Here is a 23,297-nt window from a genome sequence, read left to right on the forward strand (position 1 = left end):
TTGTTAAAAAAGCTGCTCTCTTTGGTTTTTATGTAGTGTTTGTTCTGCACACTTTATCAGGCCTTTATTGAAAGTTATTTTTAGTAAATTTTTAATAATAAATTATTAAAGACTGTAATATTGCCAGATGATTTGAGGCACATCTTTAACAGATATTTCATAATACATATTTAATGTATAATTTAAACTTGTTTCATGAATAAGGGTGAAGTAGAAATTAGATTGTAAAGCTTTTTAGAAACGTCCTTTATTTGACCCTGGTCTATAAACCATCTGTAATCAAGGCTAGTTCGTATAACAACCTTTTCGAAACATTTTCCGGTTTGGCAGAATTTTTTTGATGATGATACGTACTGAAAGGATACCCCAGAATTAATTTGGCCTAGGAGTACATAGAGAGTCTATATTGATATAAGTGGAAATTGTGTGTATAAGCTGATGGACAGTAAGAATGGAAGGGAAAAAATGGTAAAAAGGAAAGAGAAGAAAAGGTAAAAAGGAAGGACTGAGGAGGCGATGAGAAAGGCGATCATTAAGAAGACAGATAAATGATGGGTAATGCGAGTGATCACCTTATTCTTGTAATTAGTATATTGGAATTGAATTCTGAATAAATAAATTTGAAGGTCTGAGTGTTGAAAATGATCATTAACAGTCATAGTTTTATTCTCTTGAAAGTGGCTCTCCCTGAGATTTGCAATGTCTTCAGAGTCCTTTGAGAAGATAAGAGAACACATGCTTTTGGGAATAATAAGTATAGAGAAAGAATAACAGCCCAAGAGAGAAGCTTGAACTTGATACACTGGCTTCCATTCTTACTTTCCCATTCTCTACCTGTCCACCAGGATCATCTTTTGTGCGTGGCCTTTGAATAGATCTTTTACCTTGGCATGATTTTTTGATATCTTACATGAACATTTAGAAAATACTTGTTCATTGAGTTAAGCAGGTCTTTCAAATGTTGACATTTCATCATACAATGTAAAAAAAATTTGTTAATATCACCATCAATTTCATTAGAAATATTTTTAATTATTGGGAAGCTGTCAATCTCACAGTGATACAAGTTTTACAGAAGTCCTAACTTTCACTTAAAAGTTTCAGTTTTATCATTGGCAACAAATATGTCAAATGTTTTCTATGAAGTCAGGCTCATTTTGTTTGTTTTCAAGAAAATTTCTGCCAGTTAGCTAAGTTGGAAAAACCACAATTTCTCTGCAGTCATTTTTTGAACTGAAAATTGTGTTCCATGGGGAAAATGTCTACTTTAGCTCATAACTCAAAAGCACACAAATGCTTTTTCCTTGAGACATGCTTGCAGAGGTGCTTTGTGCATTTATTACCTCAAATTGAATGCATTTCGTCATACAGCATATTTTAATAAAACTGTATTCAGAGTTCAGCATTTAATGAAATGAAACTTTCTTTAAAAAAACAGCATGAGTGAAGATGAAGAATACATAACTACTAGTACATTTTTATTCCATTATCTTTATTGTAGCCAGCAGTTTACACAGTCCCACTTTTGTACCACAAGTGCAAATTTAACACATTGCAAAGGTAGATAACTTCTTTGTATTATTATGAAAATAGTTTTGATTTTGTGAACTCTTTGAAAGGGTATTGAGGAATCCACAGTTCGCACTTTGAGAACTGCTATAATTCAAGGTGATTGGATTTATATTGTGGATAGGGTATTGGAGACATCTCTGGGGAGATGATCTTTAAGCCAGCAAAAGAAGCAATTAATGTGAAAAAGCTTTGAAATAGGCAGAGGTATCCTTGTCATCAGGGCACTGCAAAGACCAGTGTGCATAAAGTACTGTGATCTAAGTGGGAGAGAATCACACTGGAGGGACTGGTTCATTTGAGACTTTAGAACCTGTTTTAAGGATTTGGGATTTTATCCTCTGACCATGAAAATGAAAAACCTTTGAAAGACATTTTAAGCGGGAGAGTGATATGATCTGATTCATATTTTAGAAAGAGTACTCTGGGCCTTTAAGGAATTTTTAAAATGATACATTAAGTTCTTTCCCATATTTATAGTTGCAAAGTCTTTTCCTATTACTGAAACTTTAAAAACTGAAACTCAGGATGTTACTTAGATAGTAACTTGATTTTAGTTTGGATCATTCAGAAAACCTTGCAGGGCAGAAAGAGAGCCAAAAGGAATCTTCTTTGGGGCCACATGACATTTTATTTTTCAGTTAAAATATCTCCGCTTACTATGAAACATTAAAAAAAATTACTTGTGTTCCATTATTTAGTATAAATAGTTGACTATTTATGAGAACAGGCACTTAAGTAACTCATGTGTTGAGTGCACAGACTACTCTCTTAGTAACTCCACAAATGTGGATTCTGGAGGTATAATTATATGTAAACTACATTATTTCCTGAAAGAATGCCTACTGATTTTTTTTTCCTATTTTTTCCTATTAAAGGTTTCTTTTATATGTATGGTAACAGTGATTATATGCAGATATTTTAAAAGTAACCCCTTTATGACAAAGCACTTTGTAATTAATTAAAGGGAGAGAAAGTGGCATTACTTCCAAAGCTTATATTATCCATTTCTCTCCAAAATATGTATATGGCTTAGGTGTTTATGGACCTAGTGGTCTAGGCGGGAAGAAAGAGAAAAGATGTTATTTTTTATTTATGCTGTTAATTGTCTTTTAGCATATAGCTAACACAGAGATTCAGTCTGAGATTAGGACTCATTCAGTGTGTATTTTGTTTTTCCTTCTTTTCAACAATACCTAGCTTTTTTTTGGTTTGTTTTTGGGTATATCACTTTTAAGGATTTTGTAATGGTGGGACTTAAATCTCTTTTTTCCCCTGGTCTCTCTCTTAACTAAATGCAGAACTTCACTATGTTGCTTTCGGGTGAGTTTCAACCTTTGGGGTACCCAGCTGGATAATTCAGACTGTTGCGGAGCTCTTTTCCGCACTAGGCTTTATCTTTTCATCTCGGTTGAGTCTGACGAAAACGCAAGCAAGATGAATAGCCACGTATTAAATTAGAGGAAGCAGTTAGGCTTTCTGACCTCGGGTCTTTATTTCTGAAGTAATACTCATCTTTTAGTCACTGTCAGAAGAACCCTGTTACACTTACTTATGAAATATATCTGTGCCTCAATTGATATTATAAAAGTCATTTCATGTTTTAATTATCCTGAATTTCCAGGAGTGCTCTGATTTTAAGTATTCTAGTCTTCTTTTCTTAAAAATACATTCCTCAGTCATAAAAATGCTTTTCTTTTCTTACTTAGCTCTTAATTCATACTGGGTTGGCCAAAAAGTTTGTTAGAGTTTTCTGCTTATGTCCTGTGGAAAAATCCGAAGGAATTTTTTTGCCAACCCAATATAGTACCTTGTCCTTAAGCAAGTTTCCTAAACACTCAGATATACCATTATTTATGTCTCCCATTAGACTTTAATTTTAAAAAGTGTGGTGTTATTTACATGCCATTAAGGTATGAAAACATAGTGGTATCTTTCTGTTCATTTAGGAATCTGTGGATTTGATTTTTTTTTTCCCTTAAACGTTATTGATTTGCTCATAGAGATGATGACAGGAAGTGAGTATTAGCAGGGGAGGTGAGAAAAGGGATTATGTTTCTGACTAGAAATGCTTTGTGGTCTTACATGTCTGCTCTGAGTGACATCTTGAGGATTGCAGTTTCTTCAGGAGATTTTGGGCCTAAACTGAGAATCACCTTTTCCTTACCAACATCTTTCCTAGCTCCCCCAACCCTCCTAACACCTCAGATAGCAAGTAAGATACACCCAACCATAGGTTAATTTTCTTACCTGTAATAGAATTTTATCAAAATAAATATTTTGCAATATGGCACACATTCCTTGGCCTGCAAGTTTTTGATGGGAAACAGGTAGAGCTCTGGTGTCTCAGTCTTTGAGTGTTTGTCCCTTAATCGAGCAATGAGTAGCTCTTAATTTTCTAGGTGTGTAGGTTACATATATATATTCTTTTTACTTAGAGTTGCCTGTCTGTGAGTGTGTGTGTGGTGGGAAAAGTTTTGTTCTTATAAATCTGGGAGAATAGAGAAAATGGAGAGTTTTGGAATTAAGATCATAGAGATGTTTGAGATAAAATGAGAATTCATCAATTTTAATCTTGATGTTTAAGATAAAGGGATTGTAAAGATTTAAGCTACAAGTTAGCCCCATTCTTTTCTTTAGCCTGTAGTGCAAAGAACACATAATTACGTTTCTTTGTTTTTGGGAATGACTTCTACTTGAATAGGAACAGAGAAAGCTTATTATTACACTGAGTTCTTCTCAACAAGATGCCTTTCTTCTCTGCCATGGGTGAAATGTGGCAATAGCTTTATCTGAATAATTCTTTGTAGTGATATGTTGGATTTTCAGACTTTATACTGATATGTAGTTTTATTAAAGTTGTAGGCAAGTTTAGGATGTGTTTGAGATTTTATTTAATAGCTGGAATGTTTAAAATGCAATTAATGTAGCTGTTGAAAACCTGTGTTCTAGCCATTGTGAATACAGAGGTGATTTTAAGCATAGTCAGTTGGTTTATTGTAGATAATTAGTAACTGGTATTTCCAGGTATTGAACATGGTTCTTTTAAAGCCATTTCAACAGAAAGACAGAGATAAGGAACTGAACTTAATTGAGAAGCAAGTCATTAGGTACACTAGTTTGCTAGTGGTGCCATAACAAAATATCATAAACTAGGTGATTGGAACAACAGAAATTTATTTTCTCCTCGTCCTGGATGCTGGAGAAGTCCAAGATGAGGTGTTGACAGGGTTGGTTTCTTATGAGGCCCCTTCCTTGGCTTGCAGATGGCTGTCTTCCTGATGTCTCTTCACGTGGTCAGTTACCATTTTGTATGTGTGCACCTTTGGTGTCTCCTTCTCTTCTTGTCAAGACACCAGTCATATTGAATTCAGGCCTCACTATAATGACTTCACTTTAACTTAACCACCTCTTCAAAGACCTTATCTCCAAATAGATTCCATTTTAAGGTACGGGGCGGGGCGGACTTTACGTATGATACTAAGTGAACACAATTTAGCATGTAACAGTAGGTGATGAAATCAAGAAGGAAAACAGTATTACACATAATTTTTAAAAATTACTTTTTTTTTCTTTTTATTTAATAAAGTTTGTGTAGAAGTGCAATTGTCCTGTGTTTTTTGTTGTATATCTCCTAGCCGGAGAATTTTCATCCTTGGGCCTTCTCATCATGTGCCCCTTTCTCGATGTGCACTTTCCAGTGTGGATATATATAGAACACCTCTGTATGACCTTCGTATTGACCAAAAGAGTAAGTATATAGAACTCTTACAGCTTGTAAACAAAGTTTTTAAAAATAGGAATTATGAGTTTATTTTAAATTAAAAGTATTACTTTTGTAATATTTCAATTTTAAAAATAAAATTGGTGTAAACTAAGAAAATCTTCCATATGCCTAAAAGACAACTGCAGTTTTTCTGCCAAGCCACAAAAATCTGTAGATTCACTAGTCTCTGAACTGTAGTGGTTATATTTATAATCAGGGAAGTACCATGTACTCATTGTACCATCAGAAAAGAAATTGGTACCCACAACAACTTTTTGAAAGATTTTGAGCAGGTTAGTCTTCCTCTGTGTATAACAAATCCCTCACTGCAAATGGCTAATGAGGATAATGGTTTTATTTCCTTGTTTATGGTTTTTATGGGAAAAAATGAGCCTGTAGTTGTGAAGCTCAGCAAGAAGAGTGCTACATAAATCTTAAGTGTATTTTATTTATAAAACATACCTGTTATTTTCATTTTAAAAATAAGATTCCAGGCATCATTTTTATTTAGTTGTGTCTCATTTTGTACACTGAATGTGTAAAGTAAAATTTTTCTGACTTTTAATGGTATTTTTGGAGGAATGGGTAAACATAATTTTAAAAATGCCAAACAGTACAGAAACTACTATAACAAACACTCATGTACTTATCATTCACACTTGACTCAGACTTTCCCCTCATCTGAACTCACTTTACATTCCCACATTCCCAAAAGTAGCCACATTCATGAACTTAGTGTATATCCTTCCAGTTCATGAAATTATATTTTAATTATGTTGAGTGTTTATTGTTTTAAGAAATTTTGCAGCAAATTCTTTTGTAGAATAAAAGAAGCTGTTTGCAAAGGAAATGGTCACCTCTTTTTAAACTTTAGGCTAAATTTTCATAATTTTGGGGTCTATAGAGTATTAGCATTTTGTTGTTAGGATATAGCTTATTAACAAAACTGGAATATTTCTAACCTTACTCCCTGGAATGGCTTTAGGGTATATAATTTTTAAATTTTTAAAATTTTTATTTTTTCTTCCAGTTTTATTGAGATATAATTGACATATGACATTATAAGTTTTAAAGTATGACACAGTAATTTGACTTTTCATATATCATGAAATGATAAGTTTAGTGAATGTAATCTCATATAGATACAAAATTAAAGAATCAAAATAATATTTTTCCCTTGTGATGAGAACTCTTAGGATTTACTCTCAACAGCTTTAATGTATAACATGCAGCAGTGTTCATTATATTTATCATGTTGTACATAACATCCCCAGTACTTACTGATTTTACTACTGGAGGTTTGTACCTTTTTACTACCTTCATCCACCCTCTGGGTCACACCTGATTTGTAAAACCTTGTTAGAGCATTCAGAAAAGTTTGGTTTTGGATAGCCTAACAATGAGAATTTTTAATCAGATACAGTTTCATAGAAGAAAAGTCATACAGTTATTTGTTTCTTTCTTTGATATTGGTAAACCCATTTAAGGTTGTAGTTATAAAAATGCTGGTTCTGTTCAATGATAAAATAAAAATATTCTTGTGTCTTTTTTGTATTAAATTCCATTATTTTTTTGCTATATAATGTTTTAAGTATAATTCATCAGAAGGGTCTGAATTGCTAAATCGTTTTAAAAATTTAAGATTAAGGGATAGTCCTGTGGTAAATTTATATTCCAGTCTACCTGACAAGTTTAATTCTTAATGTTGAGGAAAATAACATTTTCAGTAGGAATTTTCTGTTCTTGGTATAACAAAACCTAAGGTGTAAAACAATAATCCTGTACATTTTATTTAAAAATAAAACAAAACTCAAAAACTGTATTATTAAACCTTATGAGGAAGTAGACGGGGGGATTTTTCCATATTTCAGTAGGAGTTTTGATCAACCGTTCTTGTTAGTATCTACTGGTTGATTAAGGTCAAGGAAAACCTTAAACTTAGAGGTGATTTTAGATATAATGAAAGGACCTGATGATAATTTTAAATTATTATTTTTTATGTAACTATATAACATATGAAAATGCTGAGTAAATCATTACGTGTCTGACTGTTTTGTCTTACATAAGAAGCTAGTTGTTTTTTCCTTTTTTAAAAACTAAAGCCAAAGGAGAATATTACGTGATACTTTTGTCTCTTGCCAAAGCATGTAGTTTTGTGTTACTGGGTAGTCTCACAGGATAAGGATATACATTAATACATTTGTTTTACTATATTTTGAAACCTCTAGTTTACGGAGAACTATGGAAGACAGGAATGTTTGAACGCATGTCTCTGCAGACAGATGAAGATGAACACAGTATTGAAATGCATTTGCCTTATACAGCTAAAGCCATGGAAAGGTATACTAATTAATATAAGAAATCCCAGAGAAATCATGGATATTAATTTCTTTGGAATTATTTTAACTAGGGTAAGATGATCACTAGGATAAAGAGACTTAAAAATTCTTGTTACCGTGGAATAAAGAATTTGAGATTAGATTTTTTCTGAATGTGGATTGAAGTTGGTTTTGAGTAGTTTGGCTATGAAGGTTAAATGTATGAAGTGGCATGGTTGTTTCATTAGGTAGAAATATTAACAAGAAAACCCATGTATCTGTGTGTTTGTATGTATTGGTTTGCCTGTTATCTTATTCATTATATATTTATTTATCTCAGAATAACAATTATATTCTTTCATGGTATAGTGCTCCAAGTAAGTAATCATAAAATTTTAGATTTGGGAGTAACTTTGGAGGTAATTTATTTCAGCCCTTATCAAAATATGTGAATCTCTATTATAAAAGCAGTTATTATGTAGTAATATATAATAAGTGAGATAATTATATATAACATAGATCTCTTATAAAAGAGATCTCTGTTATAAAAAATGCTGACTTGGTGCCTGCTAAGAGGTCTTTGAGGATAGCATGCTCACTAGACTATAAGGAGAGTGAAGACAGGGACATTTTGTTTTCCACTTTTACCCCAGTGCCTAGCACAGTGCCTGGCACATAGTAGTCATTATTTTGGTAAAATGAAAGAATTGTTTTAAGACCTTTCTTTCTTCTTTAGGGCAATATTCAAATTAGAACATTTTTCTTTTGAAGGTCACATTTCTGTAATTTTTTCAACCACTTCCTTCATATGGACTTAATATTCCATATGTTTTTAGTTTGATTAGTTCTAAATAGGGTGAGATTATTCCTTCTCTGGTCCTCATTACTGTATTCTCTTAGGAAAATAAGTGGTATGTCTTAGGTTTACAGTAAATATTTGTTAATTAAATGTGTTAATGAAGTATGAGATTAACAATTTTTATGCTGATATGGCTTACTTACTATTGTCTGATATATTTGTGGTCAGCTGAAACCCCAAGGGTTTTTTATACTGTTAAACTAGGTTATTTTCTCCTTTTGTGCTTCAGTGGTTGATTTCTTTTTAACCCTAAAAGTGAATGTCCCTTCAATTAATTTTGTTTAATTTTTTCATGTTGGTTTTATTCTATTATTGCAGTTTTGGGAGTTATTCCCAGTCTTAATTCTGTTATCAAAGTATTATTTATTTCTCTCAGTCTCACGTTGTCCACATCTTTTCACAAAAATAACTATAAGGGATTACATAGCTGAAGAAGTTTGCAAAAATAGAGTGATACTAAATTGTAAGCAGTATAATTTTAGGTTGTGAAAGTTTCTCAGTCGTGTCCGATTCTTTGCGACCCCATAGAATTCTTCAGGAATTCTCCAGGCCAGAACACTGAAGTGGGTAGCCTTTCTCTTCTCCAAGGGATCTTCCCAACCCAGGGATCGAACCCAGGTCTCTCTCATTGCAGGCAGATTCTTTACCAGCTGAGCCACAAGGGAAGCCCAAGAATACTGGAGTAGGTAGCCTTTCCCTTCTCCAGCGGATCTTCCTGACCCAGGAATGGAACCAGGATCTCCTGCGTTGCAGGCGGATTCTTTACCAATTTTAGGTTATTTGTGTTTTAATACATTCTAATTCTTCAGAAAATTTTAAAGCAGTATAGCCTGTTTACTTTTTGAAATGCTAGTGTCATCAGAGCATCCCATTCTTCAACTGCAACAGGACAGTAAAAAACTTTTGTTCCTGGCTAAAATGTTATTTCAAAAGTAAAACAGGTGTAAATGTGGAAATGTAGGAGAATAGAAATTTGAAACCAGTGAACAAAATTTATGTTTTTAATTTCCTCCCTATTAAAAAACATTAAGTTACCACTTTTAAGTATATCACTTCTCAGGAAAACCTTCCTTATCTCTCAGATTATGTTGCTGCTGCTGCTAAGTCGCTTCAGTCATGTCTGACTCTGTGCAACCCCATAGACAGCAGCCCACCAAGCTCCCTCGTCCCTGGGATTCTCCAGGCAAGAACACTGGAGAGGGTTGCCATTTCCTTCTCCAATGCATGAAAGTGAAAAGTGAAAGTGAAGTCGCTCAGACGTGTCCGACTCTTAGGGACCTCATGGACTGCAGCCTACCAGGCTCCTTCATCCGTGTGATTTTCCAGGCAAGAGTCCTGGAGTGGGGTGCCGTTAGGATCCCTAATACTGACTCTTTCAAAAGCACCTAGTACTTTTCCTTTGTAACCTTTGCTGCAAGCACTGCTTGTGTCACCTAGCTTACCATTACCTGTATCAGTTTCCTTTACTGAATAACAAATTGCCTCAAAACTTATGACTTAAAATCTTAACTGTTTTTATTGCTCACAATTTTGGGGTCAGGAGTTTGAGTAGGGAACACCTTGCTCTGGTCCACAAGACACTGACTGAGATGACTGGAGTAGGCCTTAAGGATCCAAGATGACTTTAGTGCTGACTTTTACTTGAGATACCTCATTTGTTTTCTATGGCCTGTTTTTTTTTTAATCAGCCAGGGCTTGCTTTTCTATCTTTTTGGCCTGTCTCTAGAAGGATGGTCTGGATTTCTTTACATGGTGATTCTGGGTAACAGAACAAAACCAGACATTTCTTGGCTTATTAAGGACTAGGCCTAAAACTGCATATCATCATTTCCACTGCATTTTGTTTGCCGAAGGAGAAATAGATGCTACCTCTTGATGGGAGGAGTAGCATATGTGTACAGAAGTAGGAGGGATTGTTGGCAGGCATCTTTGTTGATGGATTACCACAGTTCTTCCTGTGGTAGACAATTCATGTTTCTCCAACATGGAGGACATCTTCTAAGATGCCCAGAAATCTCATCCAGTTATGACATCAGGTTCAAAGTTCATTATTTTATTATCTGAATTTGGTTGGGATGTGGATGAGGCTCCTTGAATGCAGCTCTTTTTGATTTGAATACCTGTGAACTAGGAAGGCAAGTCTCCCCATTGTCCGCCCCACCCCTCCCCACCCCCCGCAATATACTTAGTATGTGGTTTTGAGACAAAGACAGTTAATCACATTGGAGGGTGGAAAAATGAAAAGCATGTAGTAGTCTCTGTTCTAAAGCAGTTCTGAAATCTAACCAGGAAACAGAAAATGTCCTTGATTATGGCTTGGTTCTATCTTTTGATAGTGGTTTCATAATTCATTACAGATGGTTCCTGATTTATGCTGGCTCCACTTAGGATTTTTTGGCTTTTTGATGGTGTGAAAGTGATACATAATTAAGTAGAAACTGTACTTTGAATTTTGATCTTTTCCCAGGCTAGCAATATGTATGATACTCTCTCTGTTTCTAGGCAGTGGCAGGGATTCGCAGCTCCCAGTCAGCCATGTGATCAAGAAGGTGAACACCCAGTACACTTAAAAAACCTTTTGTACTCAGACAACAATTCTGTTTTTCATTTTCAGTACAGTATTCAATAAGTTGGGCTTCCCGGGTAGCTCAGCTGATAAAGAATCCTCCTGCAGTGCAGGAGACCTGAGTTTGATCCTTGGGTTGGGAAGATCCCCTGGAAGAGGGCATGGCAACCCACTCCAGTATTCTTGCCTGGAGAATCCCCATGGACAGAGAAGCCTGGTGGGCTATAGTCCATGGGGTCGCAAAGAGTCAGACATGACTGAGCGACTAAGCATAACACATTCAATAAATTACATGAGAGATTCAGCACTTTATTATAAAATACACTTTGTTTTAGATAATTTTGCCCATCTGCAAGCTATTGAAAATGTTGTAAGCACACTTAAGGTAGGCTAGGCTAAGCTATGATATTTAGTAGGTTAGGTGTAGTAAATGTATTTTCAACTTATAATGGATTTATTTAGACTTGACCCCATTGTAAGCTGAGGAAGATCTGTATTACTCTTAGCTCTTGGCTGAGTCCTTTTGGCTCTTGGCTCTGTTCTTTTAGTCCTATTTACTTTTCCATAGGAAATGGGCTTTGTTTGCATCTGAGTAGCAGTTTTATTCTGCTGTATGTGACAGTTAAAAGCCTAAAGGCCTCTTTTCATTTGAGATAGTGTTTTATTTTAGTACAAACTGATAGAACTTCGTTAACCACATTGTGGATTTTCTATATATAAGATTAAAAGTGCATTCCATTAGACAAAAGTCACATCCACAGTTCTTACTGTGACAAGATTCTCTCCACTTTCTTACTGAGACAGGATTCTCTCCACTTTGGAGCCCAAGTTCAGTTCAGTTCAGTCGCTCAGTCGTGTCCGACTCTTTGCGATCCCATGAATCGCAGCACGCCAGGCCTCCGTGTCCATCACCAACTCCCGGAGTTCACTCAGATTCACGTCCATTGAGTCAGTGATGCCATCCAGCCATCTCATCCTCTGTCGTCCCCTTCTCCTCCTGCCCCCAATCCCTCCCAGCATCAGTCTTTTCCAATGAGTCAACTCTTCGCATGAGGTGTCCAAAGTACTGGAGTTTCAGCTTTAGCATCAGTCCCTCCAAAGAAATCCCGGGGCTGATCTCCTTCAGGATGGACTGGTTGGATCTCCTTGCAGTCCAAGGGACTCTCAAGAGTCTTCTCCAACACCACAGTTCAAAAGCATCAATTCTTTGGCACTCAGCCTTCTTCACAGTCCAACTCTCACATCCCGTGTAATTTCTTAGAAGCCCTTTTACCTGCCTGAGAGAATATGCAAGCATGGTCTGAAGTCTTCCTGTGGTCCTAACACAGGCTTTTACAGATGTGGTTTCGATTTGATGATTCTGAGCCCATGTTCTTGGTAGTACTCTGTATTTGGTCTTTGTCCTTAGGCTGTTTGCTTGACAGTGTTTGGTTCTCTGTAGAGGCTAGTGATGAGAAACAGTTATTTTCTAACCAAGAAACTCTTAGTTAGAAATATTTCTTTTAAATTCTGCTTATAGTTAGTTCTTTAGCTCATGTTTTTCTTCTTGCATCTCCTCATATTTGGCTGTGAAGAAGCCATTGACACTTTGAATATTTTGTTGGGGGATCTTAGTTACATTTATAGATACTCTAATCTTCTAAGTTTTGTCGTGTGACAGTTTTATGCTAATTATTTTCTGCCAGGAAATAATATGGATAACCCTTCTAGCAGTGTCCTTACCGCGTGTCTACTTTCAGGCTCCTTGTTGCCCTTTCACCTTCCACCTGTCTCTTGTCCCCAAAGCCAATATTATATTTTCTAGGTGTCTCTTTTAGTAATACACTTTCCAGGCACCCATTTTTGGTCTCGGTTATCAGTTGTAGCATGGCATATCACCTCAAAGTACTTTTTTTGTTTTCTTAATGATTCTTTGGGCTAGAAATTTGTGTTCAGGGATGAGTGGCAACCAGTCATTTCCATTTCATTTGCTGTCAGGTAAGATAGATTGTCTTAGGCTAGAGGTTCCAGGGTGCTCTCACTTTCTGTCTGGGGCTTAATGCAGGTTGTCTACTAGGCACCTTCGTTCTCATCTTGGTCCTGTCTCCACTTGTTACTTTTCTTCAGGGCCTTTCTCTACACATGGTTTCCCTTTCCTGCTGATCTATCCTGAAGTACATGGCAATTCAGTGTAGCAAGAAAGTAAGTAGAAATTTTAGGTCTCTTAATCTTTAGGCTTGCAAGTGGCACAGTATTACTTGTGCCGTATTTTACTTGACAATGCAAACTGGAAGACTGGATTCAAGGGGAGGGAAAAATTGTACCTAATGGGAGGAATAGCATGAGCATTCAGAGGTGGGAGGAATTTTGTTGATTGTGTTTGTAGATAGCCTACCACGGTAGAACTGCAGTTAAATAGCTTTTCGGGAGGTTATGTATGCATGTATATCTGTCTGCTTCCCTTCTCTCCTTTCCCCTAACCTGTCCCCTACTCCAGGGCAGCTGGTTTACTCTGCATATTCTGTACCCATCTCAGTATCTGGCACAAACAGGATCTCATCAATTAATTGCTGAATAAATTAATAGCAATCTATTTGTAATACTTTCATTAAATATTTCCCAAAAACGAGGTCAGAGTTTTTTAATTAGCTGCTTTTTATGTCATGAACCTATTTACATGTTATTTTTAAAAGCTCCTTTAAAAAAAATAAAAAAAAAAAATAAAAGCTCCTTTTAATTGGGTATACATAGGACTTTCCAGTATATGACTATGTAGTACTTCAGTTGCCTAATTTTAAAACTTTTCCCTCATTTTTCACTATTATGAAAATTATGATGGGCTAAAAAATTAAATATCTAAGTGTATTATTTATAGTTCTCTTATATTGAGCAGATTTAAAAGTGATATTCATTAGAGCTTTCTTTAAAAAAAAAAAGAATAATATAGAGGAGAAAACAAAATGACCCATAAAGTCCTTGCTAAGTTAAATCTGTCCTTTTGAAAAATGGGTGTACATGATTTAAAAGCATACACAATGAGCAATGAAACCCTCTTTTATTCTCCTCAGCAGTGTTTACTGGCAGTGAAGATTATTATGGAAATGCTAAAATATATGTATGCATATATAAGTTTGTGTGTGTGTGTGTTTGTGTGTGTGTATATATATATATATATAAGACTTATACATACACATTTTTGTGTAATTAAATAATAATCTCATATTAAGAGGAGGTCTTATTTTAAGCATTTTATTCTGATCCTTTTTTCCATATATTATCTTTACTGTCAAAATTAATAATTTTTAATATTATATATGATTGCATTTAAGAGATATTTTTAAGTTGGGATATGTAGAAATCATCTATCTTGAAAAAGCTATTTACTCTTAAAAGTTGGAGAAGTAAATGGCAACCCACTCTGGTATTCTTGTCTGGAAAATCTCATGGATGGAGGAGCCTGGTAGGCTACATACAGTCCATGGGGTTGCAAAGAGTCGGACACGACTGAGCGACTAACACACTCTTAAAATTAACAACATGCTGCCACTTCTTTATCTTTGCATTTTACTCTGTTATCTTTCCCGCCTTTTATTCCTTTCTCTGTATTATTCTCATTTATTCTTTGTTTACAGTTTAAAATTTTAATTGATTTTGGCTCACTGTAAAATATATTCTTTGTGACATAGAAGTCTATGAATATTGATAAATGTCGATTTGTAAATATGCAACACCATCAAGATATAGAACAATTCCTTTGCCTCAGTTTTAGTCCTTTTTTGTTCAGAAAAATGTGCAAAGTAAATAGTACAATTCTTTAGTAACTTTTGAAGTGTTTGAGAAATATGGCCCTGTAAAAATACTTATGTTCACTGTAAAAATATTATATTTTTAGCCATATAGTAGTTTTTGTTACTGCTAATATTTTTGTAACATGGACAGCTTGAAAGCACAGTACACTGTATTTAAATCTTTCATCTTAGATTTTAGGTTCAAGTCAGTCTTAGAAATTCACTGTGGTTAGGATTTGACAACTTCAGTACTTATACCATTATATATATTTAAAAAAATACTGATTTTGTATAGTTTATCCAGATTGTTAAGCCTAACTCTTATAATTTCTTGTGTTTATTCTTATTAATTATATTTTTGAGTTCCCTGAGTGAGAAAACTACTATCAAATACCAAATGCCTTGTATGGTATTAATTACTAATAACTGAACTTTTTCCTGTTCTTAATATCTTATATTAGTACAATGTATTTGTTAAAATTGAGGAACCAGTATTGATACATGATTATTAAATAAAGTTCATAGTTTAATTAGGATTCACTCTTTTGTGTTAGTATAGTCTTTGGCTTTGCCAAATGCTTCATTTCATGTCTCTCAACCTTTAATAGTCCCATGTAGAGTAGTTTTACTGTCCTAAAAATCCCCTGTGTTCTACCTATTCATCTTCTCTCTTCACTCCACCTCCATCTGACCCCTGGTAACTACTGATCTTTTTATTGTTTTCATAGCCATATAGTTTCTGGAATATCGTGTAGTTGGAATCATGTAATATGTAGCTTTTTCAGGTTGACTTTTTGAACTTAGTAATATATTATCAAAATTCCTCCAAGTCTTTTTATGGCTTGGTAGCTTGTTTTTCTTTGTTGTTGAATAATAGCCCATTTTATGGCTGTGTCAGTTTTTCCACTCACCTATTAAAAGAGTATTGATATCATTGGATTCAGTTCAGTTCAGTGGCCCAGTCATGTCTGACTCTTTGCAACCCCATGAACCGCAGCACACTAGGCCTCCCTGTCCATCAGCAACTCCCGGGGTCCACCCAAACCCATGTCCATTGAGTCGGTGATGCCATCCAACCATCTCATCCTCTGTTGTCCCCTTCTCCTCCTGCCTTCAGTCTTTCCCAGCATCAGGGTCTTCTCAAATGAGTCAGCGCTTCGCATCAGGTGGCCAAAGTATTGGAGATTCAGCTTCAACATCAGTCCTTCCAATGAACACCCAGGACTGATGTCCTTTAGGATGGACTGGTTGGCTCTCCTCGCAGTCCAAGGGATTCTCAAGAGTCTTCTCCATCAGCCCAGTTAGAAACCATTAATTCTTCAGTGCTCAGCTTTCTTTAAAGACCAACTGTCACATCCATGCATGACTACTGGAAAAACCACAGACTTGACTAGAGGGACCTTTGTTGACCAAGTAATGTCTCTGCTTTTTAATATGCTGTCTAGGTTGGTCATAACGTTCCTTCCAAGGAGTAAGCATCTTTTCATTTCATGGCTGCAATCACCATCTGCAGTGATTTTGGAGCCCAAAAAGATAAAGTCAGCCACTGTTTCTGCTGTTTCCCCATCTATTTGCCATGAAATGATGGGACCCAATGCCATGATCTTAGTTTTTGAATGTTGAGTTTGAAATCAGATTTTTCACTCTCCTCTTCCACTTTCATCAAGAGGCTCTTTAGTTCTTCTTCACTTTCTGCCATAAGGGTGGTGTCATCTGCATATCTGAGGTTATTGATATTTTTCCTGGCAATATTGATTCCAGCTTGTAGTTCCTCCAGCCCAGCATTTCTCATGATGTACTCTGCATATAAGTTAAATGAGCAGGGTTACAATATACAGCCTTGACGTACTCCTTTTCCTATTTGGAACTAGTCTGTTGTTCCATGTCCATTTCTAACTGTTGCTTCCTGACCTGCATACAGATTTCTCAAGAGGCAGGTCAGGTGGTCTGGTATTCCCATCTCTTTCAGAGTTTTCCACAGTTAATTGTGATCCACATAGTCAAAGGTTTTGGCATAGTCAGTAAGGCAGAAATAGATGTTTTTCTGGAACTCTCTTGCTTTTTTGATTATCCAGCGTATGTTGGCAATTTGATGTCTGGTTCCTCTGCCTTTTCTAAAACCAGCTTGAACATCTGGAAGTTCATGGTTCGTGAATTGCTGAAGCCTGGCTTGGAGAATTTTGAGCATTACTTTCCTAGCATGTGAGATGAGTGCAATTGTGTGGTAGTTTGAGCATTCTTTGACATTGCCTTTCTTTGGGATTGGAATGAAAACTTACCTTTCCACTCACCTGTTAAAAGATTATTGATATTGTTGGATTAATATCTGTTACATTTTTTACCATTTTCTATTCACTGTTCTTGTTCTTTCTTTTCTTACTCTCTTTTTCCTCTGATTTTAATTGAACGTTTAATACAAGTTCATTTTCTTTCATCTCTTAGCATAGGTTACACTTCTTTTTACTTTTTTTAGTGGTTGCTGTGAAGTTTGCAATGTACATTTGCAACTGATGCAAGTATACTTTCAAATAACATTGTACTGATTCATGCAGTGCAGGTTTCTCACATTATTCACAATTTCTTGTTCTTATCCCTTATAACATTGTTATCATTCATAAACTATAATTACCAAGCTCATTATTGCTGTATTATTTTGAACAAATCATTATGTTAGATCAATTAAGGATAATAAAAATGAAATAAAGATGTCATTTTAAATTCTTTTATTCCTTTCTAATGTGCTTCTTTTTTTCTATGTCGATATGAGCTTATGAACTATGTCGTTTTCCTTCTTTCTGAAAGACTTATTACCAGTTTGTGGCTCTGATTTTATTATTTAAAACTTGCTGTTTTGGATTGGACAAAGGATGTGTTTTATCTTTGCCACCTTCTCAAGAACACACAAGAGATGTTTCCTTTTCCAGTGTTTCTATTAATCTCAAATTAAGAATAATGTATTTTATTTATAGGGAGTAATTAAGTAGGCTAGTAAGCAAAACTCATTTTGGCTCCATAGTGGTAATTCCTCCCTGTCCAGTTTTACTAGTTATTGTTGTAAAGATTTGATTGTTTTAAAGATATTTACCTTTATTTTGGGGGGCTCCAAAATCACTGCAGATAGTGATTGCAGCCATGAAATTAAAAGACGCTTACTCCTTAGAAGGAAAGTTATGACTAACCTAGACAGCATATTAAAAAGCAGAGACATTACTTGGTCAACAAAGGTCCATCTAGTCAAGGCTATGGTTTTTCCAGTAGTCATATATGGATGTGAGAGTTGGACTATCAAGAAAGCTGAGTGCCGAAGAATTGATGCTATGAACTGTGGTGTTGGAGAAGACTCTTGAGAGTCCCTTGGACTGCAAGGAGATCCAACCAGTCCATCCTAAAGGAGATCAGTCCTGGGTGTTCATTGGAAGGACTGATGCTAAAGCTGAAACTCCAGTACTTTGGCCACCTCATGCGAAGAGTTGACTCATTGGAAAGGACTCTGATGCTGGGAGGGATTGGGGGCAGGAGGAAAGGGGATGACAGAGGGTGAGATGGTTTGATGGTATCACTGACTCAGTGGACATGGGTTTCGGTAGATTCTGGCTGTTGGTGATGGATAGGGAGGCCTGGCATGCTGTGGTTCATGGGGTCGCAAAGAGTCGGACATGACTGAGTGACTAAACTGAATTGAACCTTCAAAATTTAAAAATTTGGTTAATCTGAATTTTTCAGATATAAGTAGAGTTGCTTAATTATGCAGGGAATAATGAGTGATGCAAAAATAAGTCAATTGTGTGTTTCCTCAGCATATAGTCCAGTTGGAGGAATAAGAACTGTATATAAATAAATGTAATATAATTCAAAATGTAATAAGTACAATTGAAGAGTTTATAGAAGCAGAAAAAAAGGGATGAAGGTGACAGCTGAGTTAGGGGAGCACAGAGAAGAATTGTGAAGAAGATGATATTTGGGTGTACTTTGAGGATGACTGTAGTTTTCACAGAACGAGTCAGAATTTTCTGTTGGAAACAGAATACTGTAAATATAAAATGTGGAAGTAAGAAAGCCCAGGGCTAATTTTAAGAGCAGGAACCTATTTGACTTAGTTTGTGGAAGTTACAGAAGTCTGGGTTAGTAACTGAGGTCTGTCTCTAGATGACTTTTGTTTGACCTGCATAGGTAGAAAAAGTTTTTCACAGATATGAATGTTTTTAGTTTGATGTTGATCCTGCCACTTCTTGTTATCAGATACCTTATCTGACCTTTCGCACATATATGGTACCAACATGGGGCTGGAACCATTTGAGTAGGTAACCTTGTAGGTGCAGAGAGTAAGAGGGCCAAGATTAGAAGGCTGGAATGGTTGGTTGGGACAGGATTATGAAGGACATTGAATGTCATTTTAAGATATTTGCATTTTATTCCCAGATTGTTCTAGAGCTAGTAAATGTTCTTGAGAAGGAGGGTGATGATTAGAACTTGACTGTAAGAGTATTCTTCTTCGATGGCATAATGGTACTGTGAAGGATGAATTAGAGTTGGAGGAGGTTGATAGAAATAGTTTAGAAATTATGGAGGCTTTGGACTAAAGTAATGATGGCTAAAACTGAGCAGATTATGGGAGAATGAAGAAAACTTGGTAAATATTTCTGTGTGGGAGAGTAAAATAATTTAAAATACTTTTAATGTGTAAGAGTATATCAGAGATGGTCAAGATGTTAACTTTTTGGTGTAAACCAGATACAATTTTAGGAGAACATAGGGCATGGAAATGTTGACTTGTTTCCATCAAAATACTGGAATGTTTCTGTAAAAAATACTGGTGTGACCATAATTGTGAAAGCTGACTTGGGCCAGTTCATCGTACTACTGTTTTGCTTCAAACAGTTGCGTTTCCATAATAGAGTTCAGTAAGATTCTCTGGTACCTGAAATACGCCTGCCCTTGTAAAATCTCTTTTTACTAGTTTTCGTACCAGAATGGAAATTCAGAAAGGTATACCCTTTGAAATTAATTTTGATAGTCTCACTGTATTCCCTTACCTGATCAAACAGTAAAGATTTATAATGACTTAAATGTTAATTTTAGTTGTCATTGACAGTTTACCTTCTCCCTTTCCCTCTCTTTTCCCCCATTTTCTTTGGCTCTGCCTGATGTCTTCTGGGTCTTTCTAGTTTATTCTTTCTCACAGTGAGTCACAGTATTCTGCATTTAATCTGTATGTGTATCCCTGTCGTTGAAGGTGAATTTGATCAAGAGGAAAAGATTAGCAGAGTTCTCCCACGTAGGGTTCCCTGAAACTCCACGTTATGATTCCTTTCCGTCTCTGTGCCTTTAACACCGTTTTTGAGAGTTCCACGACCAGCCTCACTTGAAGGTCTCGTAGACGTATGAGGACTCTGGTTTATTAGAAAAGATGTGATACGCAGCAGGACCAGCAAGGGACAAAAGGCGTGTGGAGCACAATCTGGAGGAATCCGAATGTAGCCTTCCAGCATTCTCCCTCCCATAGGGGTGGGCCGAACAGAACGTGGTTCCTCCAGCACTGTAACACGTATACAGTGCTTCTGGCCAGGGACGCCTGCTTTAAGATTCTAAATCCAGGATTTTTGTTAGGGGCTAGTCATGTAGACATAAAACTAAGACTATAAAGCTGTACTGAAACTTGCAGAAGGAAAGCATTGCCATAATCACATAATTTATTAACAATCTAGGCAAGCTGGTACTATGTCCCAAGTGGGTAAAAAGAGCCTAAATCCACCTAAATAACATTGCAGAAGCCAAGTTGCTAGGTACCCAAAGGCCAGTCTTACACATAGGACTTTCTAAAGATTTCCGCAACAAGTCTGCTGAATTTAACCCAGTTGCAGAATTCCCTTGCCACTTTCCCAGTTCCAGGCTGCCATATTGCCATTCCAACTTTGTGAATTTTTGATTCACCTGAATACCATTTTAACTCCTTTATAGTTTAGGTTTGTACTAGATCTTAAGATTCTTCTTTCCTTTCTGATTTGGCCTCAGTCAAGGTCTTCAACTATTTAAAATGATCAGAGAAAAAGTAAGGTATGCTCTTATGTAGTTACTCTTTAACAGGGTGGAATGACTTGTCTATGGGCATAGAAAACAGCCTGAGATTTTCCACCCCCATCCAGCTTAAATGACAGCCACAAGAGCAGTGCGATTTTCACATGTGTTCTTACCCTTTGACTTTCATACTCCTGGTCGTGTATTTCTGCATATATCTTGTTTTTTTAAATTGTCATTTATTGAGATTTTAGAGCAAACGTATGTTTTCTTTGTATATTGCTCAGTTTCTCTTTTTCATGAACATAGAAGATTCCTTTGGATTAGTACCTGTATATCAGGAAGAGAGCATTTTTTAGAATTACAGAGCATGGAGTATCTCCAAAATAAATAAAATTTCATTTTTGATTGTAATGGAACAGTTTTTGTTTCTGTGACCATGAAAAGGATGAGCAAAAGGTACCATAAGACATTTGAGAAGATTGGAATATATTTTATTTTTATCAGAGTAGACTTTTAGTATTTATCTACATATGTTTTGTCCTCTCTTTTTTCCTCCTATGAATATTTTCTGTCTAAAAGAGGAGAGGAGAATAAATTATATAGCGCTATTGTGGCAACAGCTTCAGCATCTTATAAGATAAGAATACCTTTTCTTTTGACTGGCTTAGTTGTGATTTTTAAAAAATTCTCACCTGAGAAGCTCTAGACTGCTTCTATAATCTTTGGAAAATTGGAAGGATTTGTATAGAAAAGAAAATTCTCGTGTTCATCAGTGTTGTTCAGAGGAGAAATGTTCAAATAAATGCCATGGAAAGAATAATCAAATAACTATTTGTATACAGTATTTGATCTAGTTTAAAATGTCATCACTTTTAAGATTTCAGTTATTTATATGCTGCTAATTTCGTGAAAACTGCCATTTAAATGATCTTCTTATCACTTAGAATATTCATATTAGAATTCATATTTTCTTCTGATGAGGACTTTTAAAATCTACGCTTACCAAGTTTCAGATGTTCATATAGTATTATTAACTATAACATTAACTATAGAACTGTGTTAGCTACAGAATTCACATTTTTATGTTAGAATATTTACATTAGAATTTAGACTTTTTTGTACTCTGTACCAGTAAAAGCATTGGTGATATAGAGTGATATTGTTTGTTTTTAAGGAGAGTGCTTCACTATTGGTTCTGTGATTTCAGTTTTTTTGTTTGTTACACATCTTGGATACAGTAATTTTCCACAGCCTGGATTAAGGCATAGGACAGAAAAAGAAGGGCTAAAACTTTCATCTGTATTACTAAAGTGCTCTTAGGTATTTTGTAAAGTGGGTTTTATTAACTTTGTTTTTATGGATGACAGATGATAGATAGTTTAAGTAATCTGCTGCAGGTAGCAGAGATGGATTTTCTTTCTTTTTTTAACAGTTTTATTGAAGCTTGAAGTACGAATTTATATCCTATAAAATTTTTGATGAGTTTATAGATTTGTGCAGACATTTTCACAATCTAGTTTTTTTAAAAAGAATATTTTGTTTATTTTTATTTATTTATTTGGCTGGACTGGATCTTAGTTATAGCATGTAGGATCTTTAGCTGCAGCATATGGGATCTAGTTTTTTAACCAGGGATCAAACCTGGGCTCCCTGCATTGGGCACATGGAGTCTTAGCCCCTAGACCACTAGGGAAGTCCCTCACAATCTAGTTTTAACATTTTTATCACCCAAAAAAGAGACCTTGTGTTCATTTGAGGACAATTTCTGCTTCTATTCTCAACCTCAGGTACCCATTACCTTCTTTCTCTGTAGATTTGTATTTTTTTGAAATTTTAAATAAATGGAATCATACAATATGTAGTCCTTTGTGTTGGTCCTTTTTCACTTAGCATACTGTTCTTGAGATTCATCCACGTTGCATTGTGTATTAACGGTTCATTCATTTTTTATTGCCAAGTGGATATTCCATTGTATGACTGTGCCCCATTTTGTTTAACCATTCACCAGTTGATGGGCATTTGGATCATCTTCATTTTTGGCTGTTAAGAATAATGTTAGAAACATTTTTGTACAAGTCTTTATATGAATATATGTTTTCATTTCTCTTGAATAGGTACTTGTGAATGGAGTTGCTGAGTCATATGATAAGTCTGTGTTTTTCATAGTGATGGGACCATTTTATATTCTAGGGTACAAAGCATGAGGGTTCTGTTTCTCCATATTCTGGCCAATACCTGGTATTGTCAGTCTTTACAACCCTTCTGACAGATGTGTAGTGTAAGCTGACTGTGGTGTTAGTTTGCCATCTCCCCAGTGACTTGTGAAGTTGAGCAACTTTTCATATGATAGTCATTTGTGTATCTTCTTTTGTGAAATGTCTGTTCATATATTTTGCCCTAGTTTTAATTTGATAATTTATCTTTTTACTTAGTT

The 23,297-nt window shown here is 35.5% G+C and overlaps 1 protein-coding gene across 3 annotated transcripts in view; it reads left to right on the forward strand.

The window, feature by feature from the left end:
- The window catches only part of MEMO1 (mediator of cell motility 1), a 110,722-nt gene that overhangs the window by 62,298 nt on the left and 25,127 nt on the right, over window positions 1-23,297 (forward strand). For 2 of the 3 annotated variants that reach the window (XM_068970437.1, XM_068970419.1), the window contains 2 exons: window positions 5,208-5,320; window positions 7,564-7,675. The exons of the other annotated variant lie outside the window; for it this stretch is intronic. In XM_068970437.1, coding sequence (XP_068826538.1) covers window positions 5,208-5,320; window positions 7,564-7,675 — 225 coding nt within the window. The remainder of the gene's footprint in view (window positions 1-5,207; window positions 5,321-7,563; window positions 7,676-23,297) is intronic. 3 annotated transcript variants of the gene reach the window in all.

The sequence above is a fragment of the Capricornis sumatraensis genome, chromosome 1 (genome assembly GCF_032405125.1).
Source record: "Capricornis sumatraensis isolate serow.1 chromosome 1, serow.2, whole genome shotgun sequence".
Classification (NCBI taxonomy): domain Eukaryota; kingdom Metazoa; phylum Chordata; class Mammalia; order Artiodactyla; family Bovidae; genus Capricornis; species Capricornis sumatraensis.